Raw genomic sequence first — 14,213 nt, 5'->3', positions numbered from 1 at the left:
CCAGGAGCAGTTCAAGCGCTTTAATGTTTCTGCCATTATTTAAGTGAAATGACATTTTTACATGGTGAATAAAATAAGAACAGAACGCACATATTTTCATACACAATATGACTGCCACATCAAAAAGAACTTTATTAACTAAGAATAGTATATATTGTGGACTTAAAATATTTAGAACAGAAAATACACATGACTATTTACAAACAACCTATAAAGTAACTAAAGTAAATAGCATTTCAGTTGCATGCCAGTGCCCATAATCGGTGACGATGCATTTCAAGGTTTGTTTTCCATGATGACCACTCAAGTTTAACTAATCTGAACCCCCCATACTTCTTCTTGTTGGCGGCGAAAACGAACGTAGCCCCAGTCAGAGTCCTCTGGCAATTTTCTGGGACGCCAAACTAGGCGTCGAAAAAGTCCATCCCATCATCTGCGTTTAATGCTGGCAGACGACAGGTCCCGCCGAGCCATCCCAGGTTTAAAGTACTCCCTCAGAGTGGGAACGTAAGTGCCATGTTTGGTCTTGTAATAGCGCTTCATGAACAGCTGAGGGAGACAGAGTCGGTTAGAAAACCACCGGTGACGGAGCAAACGCATCAGTATTTCAATTTACTGTAGCTTTTGCCATTTTTCGGTTCAAAAGGACGGTTCAAAATTTCTACTGCTAGACACGAAAGCTACAGCTAAAATACATAAATGACTGACAGTGTCTTGTTTGATCAATTGGCTTGCAGTCGCTATATCTGAGGATTATATATGACATCTAATTTGCACATTATAGAACCATGAACAAGCTTTGTTATTATCCTGAGATATCTTTTCTGAATAAGTGAAGCATTTGGAAGCATCAAGCCTGTCCTCCCGCCCCCTCACACATTTTTTAGGATCTTTTTTTTTTTTTTTTTTTTTACTAGCCACAGAAACCCTATTTTCACACATTTTGAGAACACATACCCTGCCTTTGAAGTTCTTTGTCGCCTCATCCTCTGAGTCAGCTACGTAGTCTTCACTCTCTCCTGGAAGGACCGCCGTCTCTAAATACAAAAAGTAAACACAGTCAGACTCAACCCTCAGCAGAGGATTTTCCCCCTTGTCGCTAGTTCCCTGCATTCAATCCACATGATTTGATTCACCTGTGTTACTCCGTTGATGAGCGGGAGAGCTGCTTATGCTCGGTGACACAGGATGGTTTCTGTCAAGGAGAAAGTCACAGTTTCATTAGCTGGTAAATTAAACGTGGTAACTAAGCTGCTTACGAATCCCTTTTTATAATTTCAAGTCTAAAGACAGCAGGGAAACATTGAAATGCAATCTAAATGATGAACTTCTTTCTACTGTCTGCATGTCTAAAAGGAGTACTTGCGTATCAAAATGACTAATATCTCTCAGAGACAGAAAAACCCAATGAAAGCAGTTTTTTTTTTTTTTATAAATCAGTTGTTTTTATTGTATTTGTAGGGATTACCACTGTTAGTAAAGTGTCAACAAACCATAACATAACTTTCTCCATTTATTTGGTTTAAATTACATCTTATATAAAACATATACAGAATATATATGGCATAATTTTGTCCAAGTATGTAACAATGCAACTACAGTGATCCCTGGTTTAAAACAGAAAAAAATAATAATAATTCACTTTTAAGATACAGAAATCCAAAGAAATAATGTCATTTAGCAGGTTTTCAAAGGGTGACTCCACCAATTTTACACATTTACTACTGCATACATGCAAAAATTTGTATAAAGCCTTTTGTGGCTCCAGAGGGCGCTGCGTGTAATCTGATGAACTGCCTCCAGTGATGTCAGTGGCTGAATTGCATGGTGGGTAGTGTCGGCAACCAGGTTTTGAAAGGCAGTCCACAGGTCTACCACTGCACTCCTCGAGCACTGACCAAAACTGATGCAGCAGACCCAGAGATTTCAACTTTCTGACAATTTTTGGCAAAATCTGGCACCTACATTACCCACAATGCAATTTAGCCACGGCGTGTGATCACTAGAGGTAATCTGTCGGATTGAATGCAGCTTCCTCTAGAGCCGCAAATGGCTTATTGTACTTTTTTCCACATGTGCAGTAATACTCCCAAAGACCTGTATACACACTTTGATGTGTGGAACTGAACGAACCCTTTAAACTGAGAACAAACTTGACAGGACATGCTTTACATCGTGCATACTGTATTTCCATGTCTCTTACTCTTTGTCGTCTAGGCCAGTATAATCCAGGTCAGGCTTCTGTGGCTGGTTGCTCTTGCTTGGAGCTTTGACCAGCGACCTCCTCCTCGGATTCTGCCGCTTCACATAAAAAGATTTTCCTCCACTGCCGGTCCTGCTGGCGCTAGCAGCAGTCACTGCCAGTTTTTGAAGAACAACTTTGGGTTGGCTGCTCAGACAAGACAGAAAAATGGAGCAGAGGGACGGATCCTCAGGCAGATGCAGCGCTTTGACGCCCAGCTGGGTCATACGGCTTTCCAGGACTGCTCTGTTACACATGTCGTTTCTTGTCGTTTCTGCTCCATCGTCTTTGTTCTCAATCCTCCCCTGGTGATCCCGCCCCTGCGTTAGCCTGCTTGCGCCACTTCTAAAACCCTGACTTGTCCTCTTATGCGCAGATCTTATAATGCCTAAAACTTCTTCCTCCTCATCAGATTCACTTCTGTCAGCTTGCTTGCGTTTCATTCCGCTGCTTCTTTTGGAAGCTTTCCCCTCCTCTTCTACTTGTTCCCCGTCGTCTTTCACTCCAACATCTTTGGGGGTTTGTCTCGGTTTAACCAGAGTGAATTTGGAGTTTTCTTTTGACGCATCCTCGCCTCTCTGTGTCCTTTCTTTGGCAGCGATCATAAACGGTACCTCCTCATTGGATATTAGCCCAATAACAGGTGTAACAAATGATGTTTCGCCTTTTGCCTGTGTGCTATTGGACTGGTCGGCAGCAGGATTTTTGGTACCCGTTGATTGATTAGAACGTACTCTTCCAGAGGGTGGCAGAGAGAGTGAAGCCAGGATGGAGTCTCCCATGTTTGGAGGAAGGGATGCTGTAAAAAAGGTCATTATTAATATGGCTCTACATCAAATCAGCCACTCTAGCAAAATGCTCAGAAGTGATGTAGTTCTACCTGCAGCCTCCAGATGACCCAGACACGTTTGGTGCTCCAGCAGTGTCTTCAGGAGCTGCGGCTGGGTGGCTGCATGTGCACACTCCTCCAGGACAGCGGGGGCATTGCTGAGCCACGACACAGTCTAGGGACAAATTATTATTAGCAATCCAGTTTCTTTCAAGTTTTAGTTTTGAGTCCAATTTTATGATGATTACTACCTAGGGTAAAAAACAAAAGCATCCACTACCTGGGCGAGGCTGGGAACTGGGAGCAACTGGTCCAGTCTAATTAAAAACTCCCACAGCAGCTTCTCAAGCTCCAGATCAAATGTTGGACCGTAATCCACAGGAAACTCCTCCTGTCAGGAGAGAGAAAGTAAGATTTGTAGACCGAGCCATGCCTGTGCACATCAGCTGAGAAATGATCACAGCAGAGATTGAAATCTGCAGTTACTGCTGCTGTGTGGTGACAAACAAACACAATAGTATACATAATAGTAAACGACAGGACTCACCTTGAAGAAGTAGTCTCTCTCTGCTGGGTCTGTCAGCAGTGTGTGAACCAATGAATGTAAACTTTCCACTGTTTTCAGAATTTTTATGTCCCTCTTCTAGGAAACAAAATAGCAAAAATTCAACGTTTTGCCATACAAAATTTAAGAGCGTTCACATCCGTATTCTGACAATACTACTGGTCTTACTTAAATATATATATAAGTATGCAATTTTTCAGGTGAAATTAGTCTATCCTATACACGTCACTAATGATTTTGTTTCCTCGCAGACCAGGTAACCTCCACCTGTTGGTTTAAATACCTTATGAACGCACCAATAATAATGCTCAAATCATTTTCATATATCAGTATCAAAGTATGGAGTCAAAATACTGTGATGTTTAACTCTGTAATCACCTCCAAGCTTTGGTGCTGAATGTAATGCAGCAATGAACATAAGAGGAATCTGCAGTTTTTGTTTGGTGTAAGAGTCTACAGTCTGATTATAGTGACAAAAAAGGCAATGAGCGTCAGATCTTATTTACCACTGTTGGAGCAGAGGGGGATGGCAGGGCAGTCGGAGCACGGAGCCTTTCCAGATGTGGCTTAATCACCTTTTCATCCGGCTGTTTACAGCACAGCTCCAAGATTAACTGAAAATTATGGGTAGAATCAAAGACAAATAGGGCAATAATGCATATATCAAGATGGAAAGGTAGTCCACTCTGACACGAGATAGGAGAGGAAGATAGAAGAGAGTGGGAGCGTGGGAGTTACACACTCACCCGTCCCCTCAGCCCCAGCACCAGCTTGCCCTGGTGTCTGACGGTGAGCAGCCCGGGGACGGTCTCGCAGGCCGATGTCACAAATTCCTCCACAACTCCATACTGCATCACATCCCTCTGCTTCATCACCTTCCAGATTGCTGCTGAGACCAGACGCACAGGCGGGGCCAGGAGCTGAAGGGCAGCAAAAGGAAGGCTGGCATCTGTGCAGGAGACATAGCATGGTTCATTCACAGCAACTATGAAACGTCACTACGTCACGCAGGGCGGAGATTCTACTTCTTTTGGCTCCATGGATGCGCATTGTTTGTTGTTGTTGATCAGTGATGTTATAACTTAATGCAGGAGTCTCCCATCAGCTGCACTGATTGCTCTACCCCTCTGTGTCTGCTGGGGGGGTGATGTCGTATGACTGGACTGACAGTCACAGCTGCCTCTACCTGGTTAAATATCACAACCAACTTTAATCATACACACTACACAATATACGACGGAAGCAGTTTCAGCGAGTCGAAATCAACCCTTTAGGTGCTGTTTAAACCCAGTCCCAGCTCATTAAACTTACCATTTTCCTTGGGTTTTCTTGTTGCCATCCCCCTCAATCAGTCAGCTAAGCTAAGGGGGGTTAAATGACCAGAATTTGACGTTAGCAGCGTTTAGCTTGGCGTCTTAGACAAACTGCTCCCCGTGTAAGCTTCAAAGGCGGAACTGGCAGTTTACCCACGCAAGGTTATTTAGGAAATACTGCTGAGATGATGTTTACCAGCTCCGTTGGTGCCTGGAAAAACCTATCGATAAACACCAGTATGGCTTCAGCTGTTTACCCTTTAGAGGAAACAAAACTTCTGCTTCTCATCCTCCCGCCTTCACTGAAATAACATGTCATTCGCTTAAAACAGTACTTCGGTTGTGCCGAGTTGGCGGTGCTTCGCGCATTTGGACTAAAACACAGCGGTTCGAACATGAAACTCCGCCCACGTGCACAACGGAATAAGAAAAAGGAGCGCACCCGGTGTAGGTTTCAGGATATGACGTAGCAGACCCGCCAGCCGTTGTTTTTATCTGTGCTGCTACCGCTTTGCATAAATGTGTTTTGAAAGATAAAATAAGTATAAAAACAACAAACACTACTCAAAGTAAGGCGTGAATGATGTGAGGAATATTAGAGCATTTAAGGTGCATATGAACACGAGTAATGTGCCAATACACACTCGTAAAGTGTAAAAGAAAATGCTAAAAACAAACAAGAAACAGTGTAAGCTATTGCAAACTATAGCAGGTAAGCTATCATGAGTAAATGTCCGTATAATGGGACTGAAATAAGTCGGTTCAACTTCTGTGGGCTTAAGTTTTCCAAACAGAAGTTGTTTATATCGGACATTTCATTCAATATAATGTTTTAAAGGTTGTATGACTCACTGTTCATGATGTTTTACTTGATACTGTGTGAGGTCAATATGTAGAACCCCTAACTATTACCAAATTATTTTCACAGACACAGGAAGTTAGGAACTGTCTGTGGAAGCCCTGAGACCCCAGTTACAAAAACATTTAAGAAGATTAGCCATGATTTTTGTTCACCTGATTTTAAGCCAGAAAACAGTTAAGATCAGACTTAGAAAATGGATCACCAGAATATTATGAGTTTATAGTTTTGGGCCTCCTAGGGAAGCAGTTCGGCCAGGGCCAATATAGCATATTATATAATGCTGATAAGAAACAAAAGATTGTGGTGCTGAATAGATAAGTCTGAAGGCAGTGTAAACAGTCACCATTAGCGCCTTCCTAAAAGACAATAATACCACTATAAGTAATCACTTTAAAATGTCACATGTTCATATAAAAACATGACTATTGGAGATTCTAAACTCTCAAATATAAATAATGGTATCAACCTCAAATATCCTGTATCGGTCAGGCTACAGGGGTTGTTGTTATTCAGATGGTCAGGTCAAGACAGGATGTCTCGCACACACACACACACGCACGCAGGCGAGATGAACTTTGCCGCGTGTTGTTCTGTATCTGACTTATCACCATGTTCGGGGCAAAGTCCTGCTGCTGGGTCAAACACAAGCAGGGCTGACATCACATCGCAAATTTGTTTCACCAAAACGCTTTAAGGAAAAAGTAAATAAGCCTGCAAGAAAAGAGACTGAGGAACATGGATACCACATCCACATTTATCAGGTAAGTGAAGAATTGGTTTTGACTCGTTGGTATTGATTTGCTTTGTGATCCCTCTGCTTGATTACCAACCCAAATAACATTGTGCCACTGCTGGAGCCCCAAATAAATATAGGCTCTTAGTTTTGTGACATGTCATTGGAAGCTATAGAGGTTTTATGAGATTTGAGTGTTTTGGGCTAACTTTAATTGTGGATACGGTTATGGTGGAGACAGTTTCAGTAAGGTATGAAAACAGGATTTAAAAAAAATGCTTATTTCAACTCAAAATAAACATGGAAAACAAAAATAAAGTGAAATTCAGTGTTACGACGGATGAGAGAATCTTATCCAATGTAGAGACCATTGTACAGTTGAAGAAAAGGGGAATTAATGTTTGTAAAGACAAAGGTTGAAAAAGACATGTAAATACCCAAATCAGTGATTGTGCATGCTGGCACACTGTCACATTGTCTCAGCTATCTGGTCTTTCCTCAGATCTGTAACCAAGCGAGTGTGGTCTCCACCACAGCGTCCCTTCAGAGTGTGCTGTCACCAACGGGAGACCAGGAAAGGCATCACAGCCGGGACCCTGGAGGAGCTGAAAGAGAGGGTGACTGTAAAACATAAATAACAGAAAGAAATACAAGAAAAGGTTATGACCAGGGTAACAAAAATGTTCCCATTATTTGGAGTTAAAGGGCGACATGTAGGTGTTGCTGACCACCAGCTTTATGCTTCTATAACACAACCTGTTCTGGTTTCTGAGCAGCTGATTTTTATATGTAACTGGATTCTAGCTTTGATTTGTCGTCACATAATGTGAGGAAACTAAACGTCATCAATTCATGATCCATTTAAGCACTACAAATCGCAAAACAGGGCATCTGTAAGTCTTGAAAAGTCTTATTAAGCAGTCAAATTCCCATGAAAGAGTCTTAAATTTAATCCCCAGAGGTGTTGCATATTTTCTATCACCTGCTGCAGACTGTTATAGTTGTATTTATACATTTTTCAGACCTATAGCAAACACTACTGCTGGTACCAGCCAAATCAACTCAAAGGTCAAGTGTCAATGTCAGCAAAAACTTGAGTGAACTAGATGGAAACTGAGATAAACGTGATGTAACTGACAATAAATCCACGTGCTTGATAAATGATCATGGGTCCTATTTCCGTAGTGTATTTTTCTTGTTCGTATGACCATGTTGAACTGCATTCTGAGGTTAAAGTTAAAGTTTAAAGTTATTGTATTTAATTTAACACACGCGGAATTCATTATTCTCTCGCTGTTTGACATTAATCCAGAGCAACTTGAATCTGTGCCGTAGGTGTGCCAGGCTCTGCTGCTGTCCCTGTCTGCGGTGTCTCTGGCTCTGGTGTGCGAGGAGGACGGTACAGAGGTAGACTCCGACGAGTTCCTCATGACCCTGCCGGACAACACCATGCTCATGGCCCTGACGCCTGGACAGACGTGGAGACCACAACCGGTATGTTTGACCAAGGAAGAGCAATTCACGATATAGCCAAGTACCCCGCACAGGCTAATTTAATGTGACTGTTGCCTCTGATCTCCCAGGGTGCAGTTGTCGCCAAATCTCAAGACCGCGGCAAGCCCCGGACTGGGAAAGACATCGCTCGTGTCACCTTTGACCTTTACAGGATGAGCCCAAAGGATGTGTTTGGCTCCCTGAGCGTGAAGGCCACGTTTCAAGGCCTTTACTCTGTGAGTGCTAACTTCGAGTGTCTGGGGCCCAAGAAAATTCTCAGGTGAGAAAAAGGGAACGGGGTTAACGTTATTGCAAATAATGCACAACAGAGAAGCTTCATAGCAGAAGATAAAAATAGTCTTAAATGCTCTTTCTGTTTACTCTTAATCTGTTTCATGTAAAATCCTAACTAGATAAAAACCTCCTTATCAACGTGATGACACTTTATCTCGGTTCTGGTTTTTTTTTTCTTTTCAGAGAGGCCCTGCGTGTAGCCTCCACCCTCCTACAAGCTGCCGGACACCTGCTTATCACCTCCGCCTCCATGATCCGCCGCATTATCGAAGGCACTGAGCTTTGGCAGCCACAGAGGGCAGAGTACCACGCCAGCTGGAACTGACGCAGTTTTTAGGTGTAACACAGAGTAACTAGTATCTCATTGGGTAGCCACTGTATTGTATAATTCTTCTGTGTTTTACTTCCTTTAAATGGGGGGCAAGAACATCTGTAAGATGCTGTCTGTAAACGTAAACTGTGACAGTGGTATGCAAGGTGATTGTATGACTGTAGACCGTGTTCTTCTACGCTTAATTACTCTGACTTTATGTCAGGTCGTAAACAGAATGTAACAGGAAAAAGAAACATAAACGTGTGTCACAGATATTAATGTAGTTTTATCCTTTTTTTGTGCAACATATTCTATATCCTGGAGTTGTTCGACATTTGTGATAATCTGATGTGAATCATACGTGGAAGTTGAACCGTCTGCCGTGAGATTCTAGGTGAAAAATCACGGGGTTATGTGACATGAAAAATGACTTTCTCATTTATGAAAGTTTTAATGTAACTCATAACACGAAGAGCTGTCTTTGAACAACAAACAACTAAAGTGTTTTCCTTGAACGACAATAAAAATCCACAAAGCACACGGGGACTCCTCAGTATCATTGGAAAAAAATAAAACTGCATATGTGTTTTCAAACACGTTAACTTATCACGATCACAGCGTAGTAACAATACATTGCATATGAGAGACGAGAACGTGTCTCAACCTGGCAACCTGTTATCAAAAATCTGTGTGAAAAAGTTCAAGTTCAACCCGCATAACAAACTACTTGAACCCAAACAATGCACGAAAAAACCTGGTGCATTTTTTTTTTTCAAATGTTAACAGATGATCCATACATGTTCTCCTCTGGAGGCACCTGCACACTAAGCTGCTCGCCGCGGCCCTCTCTCCTTTCCCGCTCCAGCGCCCTCGCCAGTGTGCTCAGGCACTGCCGGTAACGGATGTTGGCCAGCGCCTGTTTGTGCTGCTCCTGAGTCAGCCAGGTGGGCTTGAGCTTTTTGACGTAATAGCGCATGTCGGCGAACCACTGAACCAACCTGGGGCGGGGGAGACCGGTGAGCGCCGCCAGTCGGTCGTAGTCCTCACTGTCTGGATACTGGCAGTTGGCGAAGAGTCCCTTCATCATTGTCAGCTGACTACGCGTCTTTGTGTAGAAGTGGCTCCGAGGGTAACCGTCTGCAACGACGGGATAATTTGGCACATTCGCCAACACCATCGGTTCGCCCACATCGCCGACGTTTGGGTTTTTGGATGCTGCGTGTGGTTCTCCCTCCATTTCTGCTTTTTCCTCAAAGCCGCTCATCACAGGGGTCCTGGGAGTATTTGGGGTCTGGGCTTGAGTCTGGGTCGGGGGTACGAGTGAAGGAAGCACATCCAGCGTGTTGTCTTGCACCACAAAGCTCTGGTGGTCAGGCCACACTTGACTGGACGGTAATCCTATGTTTGCTTCTGCCGTCTTTTTCATGCTGGTGAAAACTGTCGTCTCCGGCAGGTTGGCTCTGCTGGACTCCCTCTTGACTTCATCTCCGTTTAATTCTTCCGCTCTTTCCACAACACCCTCATCCGCCCTGCTCCTCTTTGCTACCGTGTCTTTCGCTGCCATCCCTTTACGCTTTATCTGCGTATTCCTTTTATCTTCCTGTGATTCTGCTTTCCTGTCCTTCTCTTCCATCGCTGGCTGCTCCTGCATAATTTTTCTCTCAGATTTCACATTATCTGCCATCTTCCTTCCCTCATTTGCACTTTGTTCCTCCCTGACCTCCCCTGCCTTCATCCCACCAGACTCTCTTGCCTTTCGTCCCGTACCCTTTTGAAGCTTTCCCTTTCCTTGACTTCCCTCGAGCTTCCTTTGAACCTTGATGATGTCCTCATAGTCCCAGCTGATGCCATAGCGGAGCCTCTGTACCATGAACCACACCCTCACCTGGTCGGGGTGGAGGGAGCAACGCTGTGCCAGTGCAGCCGCCTGGTTCCGTTTCAAGTATGGAAATCTGTCGAAGGCCTTTTCCAGCTCTGTTGCACCATCCAGCCGTAGGTTCATCTGGTTTGACTGGACCCACATAAGCCTCTTACTGTCAGATACCAGAGGGAGGACCAGTGTACTGGTCTGGTTTGGATTCAAAGACGCCATGGTAAAGCTCATTTCTGCCTCTCCACAGTAGTCGGGCATCTTTTGTCCGAGCCTGAGGAGTCCTCCATCAGCCTTCTGCTTCATCTCTGGAGATGACTCCTGTAAAGATACCCGAAGGCAATGTTTTCAATAAAAAATTAAAAAGAAAAAACAGAACCTGAACAGTAATCACCCTGAAGACGCTTTTATTCTATACATTAAGTATACTGTCAGAATATAAATCTATGTCACCTTTCAGTGAGTCATATTTCTGAGTGTATTCAGTGATTCTGGGCTACACTGCAAACCAGTACAGAAAAAAATATTTGTGTTCATAGTATTTGCAGGTGTATTAATGTGGTTTTAGCATTTAAATCGTGTAGGTAGAGCCAGAACATAGCTTTTTTTTTATTGTTTGTGCCTAATCTATAATGCATAGTTTTCTTCCTAAAACATCCGTTCAGAGGCAAAGGGACTGAAACTCACGAATACATATGATGTTAGTCAGGAAAAACCTGGTAAATGTGCCTCTTAAATGCAGAGGAAGAAGAAACATGGCTTTAAAAGGAATACTTAAGTGCCAGTTCAAGCATCTTCTTAAACATTCTTATTGCACATAGAGGGATGAATAATTTGAATATAAACTGCGTCATGTTCATTTCATATCAACTAGCTAAATGTTAAATACGAAATAAACACGAGGCAGTGATTTTGAGGAACAAAAACAAAAGTAATCATGCCAACACTGGTGATTAATTAGCATTAGCCTAATGTTAAGTAGCTACGCGACTTTAGCTAGCTTACCTCCGACGTTACGTGATTTGCATGTCACGCGCTAACAAGGCTAAGCGGCGTTTGCTAGCATTCGCGCTAACGCTAGCTAGCTACACGGCGCACAGAGCGGGCAGATTAGCTTGCCGAGTAGCTATAAAATACGGCTAACTTCGCTTCTTCGCCTATAACGATTCATACTTTACACGGTAGTATGAAGAAGGCATGGACATTCAATTAACTTCAATTAAGGAATGGAGAGGAGTTCCTACCTGTAAGCCACAAAGATGTCTTGTAAGGAAGGGAGAGGTTTTTTTCCTGCTACTCCGCCCAGATAAAGTAACACTGCTTGAACTGGATGTGGTGGAGAGTGCAGTTATCTCATATTCTATGAGTGTGCATTAATAAAATGGGGGGACCCCTCCAAAATAACACAAAATGGCGAAAATGTGTGTCAATACAATTTATCCTCAGGTGCCAGTTTATTAGGTACACCTAGCTGTGACTCCACCTTCATGCAAGGTCAGGTTCAGTGAGTTAAAGACATGTTGATGCAACTTTATGGTCTTTTTTTTTTATTTATTTATTTAGGCTGTAGTTACCCTCTGTAGTCTGATTAATACATGTGTACATAAACACATCACACATTTCCAGACTCTGAAACAGTATACACAAAATGTCTTCATGACTTTAATGAACGTGGGGATAGACAGACGGGATTAGTTTTAGCCCTTTGTTCATTTTAAGCAGGGTGTGAATTTCACCGACCATAGATGATTCATCTGTTTTGACTGATAAGGCAAGGTGTTTTATGAGTAGTAGGGCAGAGAAATGATACTCCTGTACTGCTATAAAAAAAAAAACAGAGCTGGACAGTACAGCTCACGCTGTCACACAGACTTTGACGGACCAGCAACAGGCAGGAAGACTGAATTTAGAACAGATCGTGTATTTGCAAGGGCAACCTGAAAACAGTAACCCAAGAGTAATTAATTCCAAGATCTTCTTCCTTCTGAAAACATGTCTGCCACAATACAAAAGGACCCGCAAGTTATCCTCTGCGACCTTTGCACAGAGGAGGACAGGAAACCAGCCCGGAAGACCTGCATGAAATGTGAGATCTCCATGTGCGTCCAGCACCTCAAGCCCCACCTGACCACTCCTGTGTACCGAAATACTCATCCTCTGACTGAACCCATGGAATTATGTGGTAACACTAAATGCCCCCAACATGGCAAACTCCTGGAGTACTACTGCCTGGATGACATGACCTGTGTGTGTGTTTCCTGCGCCATTGAAGATCAACACTGCATACACAATATGAAGACCTTCTCCACAGCCCACAAAGAGCTCATGGAAAAGCTCAACACTGAGCAGCAGGCCTTACTGGTGAAAACTGAGGACGAGAATGTAAGTCTGGAAAAGTGGGAGAAGAGTGAGAGAGAGAAGCTGGGTCGCTCCAGTGTGCGTCTCATTGAAGTTGTGACGAACCTGCGTGACATCGCCCTGACCAGTGTCCAGAGTTCAGTCTCTGCTCGCATGGTGTCCATCAAAACCAGCAGCAGCAGCATGCAAGCAGCACAGAAGGAGAAGGACACCTTCAGATTCCTGCAGATGTATTCTCAGGTGCATCAGGATGTGGAGAAGGCCAAGGCTGCGGATCTGAGGAAAGGTTTGGAGCCTGGCAGTGATCGTGACAAACTGGTTCAGGAGATAAGAGAGAAGGGTGAAAAGATGGTGGAGCAGGCAGGCCACATGTGGGGATCTCTGTTGACTCTGGTTGACCCAGAGAACCACCCGGAGCTTGTTGCTTCCCATCCAGACCTGATCTTTGACCCACAGACTTTGGACCCCAAGATGTCACTGTCCGATGACAACAAGAAGGTTTTCTACAATAGTTGGCTGGGGCAAAGTTCTGCCCACACTTTTTACATTCGGAGCCCCAACCCTTCACAGTCTGTTCCTAAGTTCCATAAATGGATGATCAGCCTCTCCAACGACTGTGACTGGACCACTGGTTTATGTGACAAAAACTACATGAAGGGGTTGACAGAGGGAGATGTCTTTGGTCTTTGCTGCAAAGGTAACGAGCTCAGTTCTCTCACAACAGAGTATCATGAGGTTTCTGCAGATCAACTTCGATCTAAAATCAAAACATCTTTTTTTGGCATACCGCAGATGGCTATTCAGCATAGACTCGAGAAAAGGAGGAATGTTAAGTCTCAGGTGATCAACCATCCAAGTGAAAATTTGGCACCATCGCAAAAAGTGGAAGTGGTAGGGAGCTTTCCTGACTCGTTATCATTCTACAGTGTGTCTGGCCAGCACCAGAGAAGAAAAATAGTTGCAGTAGAGGTCAGCTCCAATGACCTAACCCCTTTTGTTTGTCTGGAAGAGAAAGGAGCAGAGAAGAACTCATATAACTCAGGTGGAGTCTTGTTTAGAACTTTTGGTCAGCAACAGAGCCAGAGTCAATGGAAATGCTCATGTGGGAAGGTTTACACTGAGACCAGTGATGCATTCATTATTGGAGGGTGCTCTCATCCCAAGTATTCTCGAGCCACCTGTTCTTGTGGAAAAGTTATCGGTGCCTTGCGCATCACAAAGGTGCTTTGTGAACTTCTGTAGTCGTCAGCCCTGTTGTTGTCTTTAGCCCACATCACCACATATCTGTCGACACATTGTTAATCATTTTCATTTCAATGCCTACGAGTCAGACCCAAAAT

At 43.6% G+C, this 14,213-nt stretch overlaps 4 protein-coding genes across 5 annotated transcripts; 2 read left to right on the top strand and 2 right to left on the bottom strand.

Moving 5' to 3' along the window:
• Positions 1–5: 5 nt before the first annotated feature.
• Positions 6–5,329, bottom strand: tinf2 (TERF1 (TRF1)-interacting nuclear factor 2). The gene is made up of 10 exons (XM_030430120.1): positions 4,948–5,329; positions 4,383–4,585; positions 4,143–4,250; positions 3,619–3,714; positions 3,352–3,462; positions 3,123–3,246; positions 2,204–3,041; positions 1,137–1,195; positions 958–1,037; positions 6–549 (listed from the first exon to the last, which is right to left on the bottom strand). The coding sequence occupies exons 1-10, from the start codon at positions 4,973–4,975 to the stop codon at positions 430–432; spliced, it is 1,767 nt and encodes a 588-aa protein (XP_030285980.1). The 5' UTR covers positions 4,976–5,329; the 3' UTR covers positions 6–429.
• A 963-nt stretch (positions 5,330–6,292) lies between these two features.
• On the top strand, positions 6,293–9,185 carry cideb (cell death inducing DFFA like effector b). The gene is made up of 5 exons (XM_030430124.1): positions 6,293–6,572; positions 7,047–7,161; positions 7,880–8,038; positions 8,128–8,318; positions 8,516–9,185. Exons 1-5 carry the CDS (start codon positions 6,547–6,549, stop codon positions 8,655–8,657), a joined length of 633 nt encoding a protein of 210 aa, XP_030285984.1. The 5' UTR covers positions 6,293–6,546; the 3' UTR covers positions 8,658–9,185.
• homezb (homeobox and leucine zipper encoding b) lies at positions 9,077–11,989 on the bottom strand. 2 transcript variants are annotated; one of them, XM_030430121.1, is made up of 2 exons: positions 11,760–11,989; positions 9,077–10,836 (listed from the first exon to the last, which is right to left on the bottom strand). In XM_030430121.1, exon 2 carries the CDS (start codon positions 10,819–10,821, stop codon positions 9,418–9,420), a length of 1,404 nt encoding a protein of 467 aa, XP_030285981.1. In that variant the 5' UTR covers positions 10,822–10,836; positions 11,760–11,989; the 3' UTR covers positions 9,077–9,417. The 2 variants fall into 2 exon arrangements, with proteins under 2 accessions (XP_030285981.1, XP_030285982.1); XM_030430122.1 differs by lacking the exon at positions 11,760–11,989 and adding an exon at positions 11,521–11,628.
• Positions 11,990–12,507: 518 nt separating this feature from the next.
• Positions 12,508–13,682, top strand: LOC115589418 (tripartite motif-containing protein 16). Its single transcript, XM_030430258.1, has 2 exons — positions 12,508–13,570; positions 13,666–13,682. Exons 1-2 carry the CDS (start codon positions 12,508–12,510, stop codon positions 13,680–13,682), a joined length of 1,080 nt encoding a protein of 359 aa, XP_030286118.1.
• The last annotated feature ends 531 nt before the right edge of the window (positions 13,683–14,213 follow it).

The sequence above is a fragment of the Sparus aurata genome, chromosome 10 (genome assembly GCF_900880675.1).
Source record: "Sparus aurata chromosome 10, fSpaAur1.1, whole genome shotgun sequence".
NCBI classification, from domain to species: Eukaryota; Metazoa; Chordata; class Actinopteri; order Spariformes; family Sparidae; genus Sparus; species Sparus aurata.
This window is presented reverse-complemented; position numbering and strand designations above follow the sequence as displayed.

Excerpts from the sequence above, each read along its gene's own strand:
- LOC115589418 (XM_030430258.1), top strand. The coding sequence starts at position 12,508 with ATGTCTGCCACAATACAAAAGGACCCGCAAGTTATCCTCTGCGACCTT.
- cideb (XM_030430124.1), top strand. The coding sequence starts at position 6,547 with ATGGATACCACATCCACATTTATCAG. Across the intron at positions 7,162-7,879 it reads TGGAGGAGCTGAAAGAGAGG|GTGTGCCAGGCTCTGCTGCT; the intron begins GTGACTGTAAAA and ends TCTGTGCCGTAG. Across the intron at positions 8,319-8,515 it reads GGGCCCAAGAAAATTCTCAG|AGAGGCCCTGCGTGTAGCCT; the intron begins GTGAGAAAAAGG and ends TTTTCTTTTCAG.
- tinf2 (XM_030430120.1), bottom strand. The coding sequence starts at position 4,975 with ATGGCAACAAGAAAACCCAAGGAAAATG. Across the intron at positions 4,586-4,947 it reads AAGAAAACCCAAGGAAAATG|ATGCCAGCCTTCCTTTTGCT; the intron begins GTAAGTTTAATG and ends TCTCCTGCACAG. Across the intron at positions 550-957 it reads CAAAGAACTTCAAAGGCAGG|CTGTTCATGAAGCGCTATTA; the intron begins GTATGTGTTCTC and ends TGTCTCCCTCAG.
- homezb (XM_030430121.1), bottom strand. The coding sequence starts at position 10,821 with ATGAAGCAGAAGGCTGATGGAGGACTCCTCAGGCTCGGACAAAAGATG.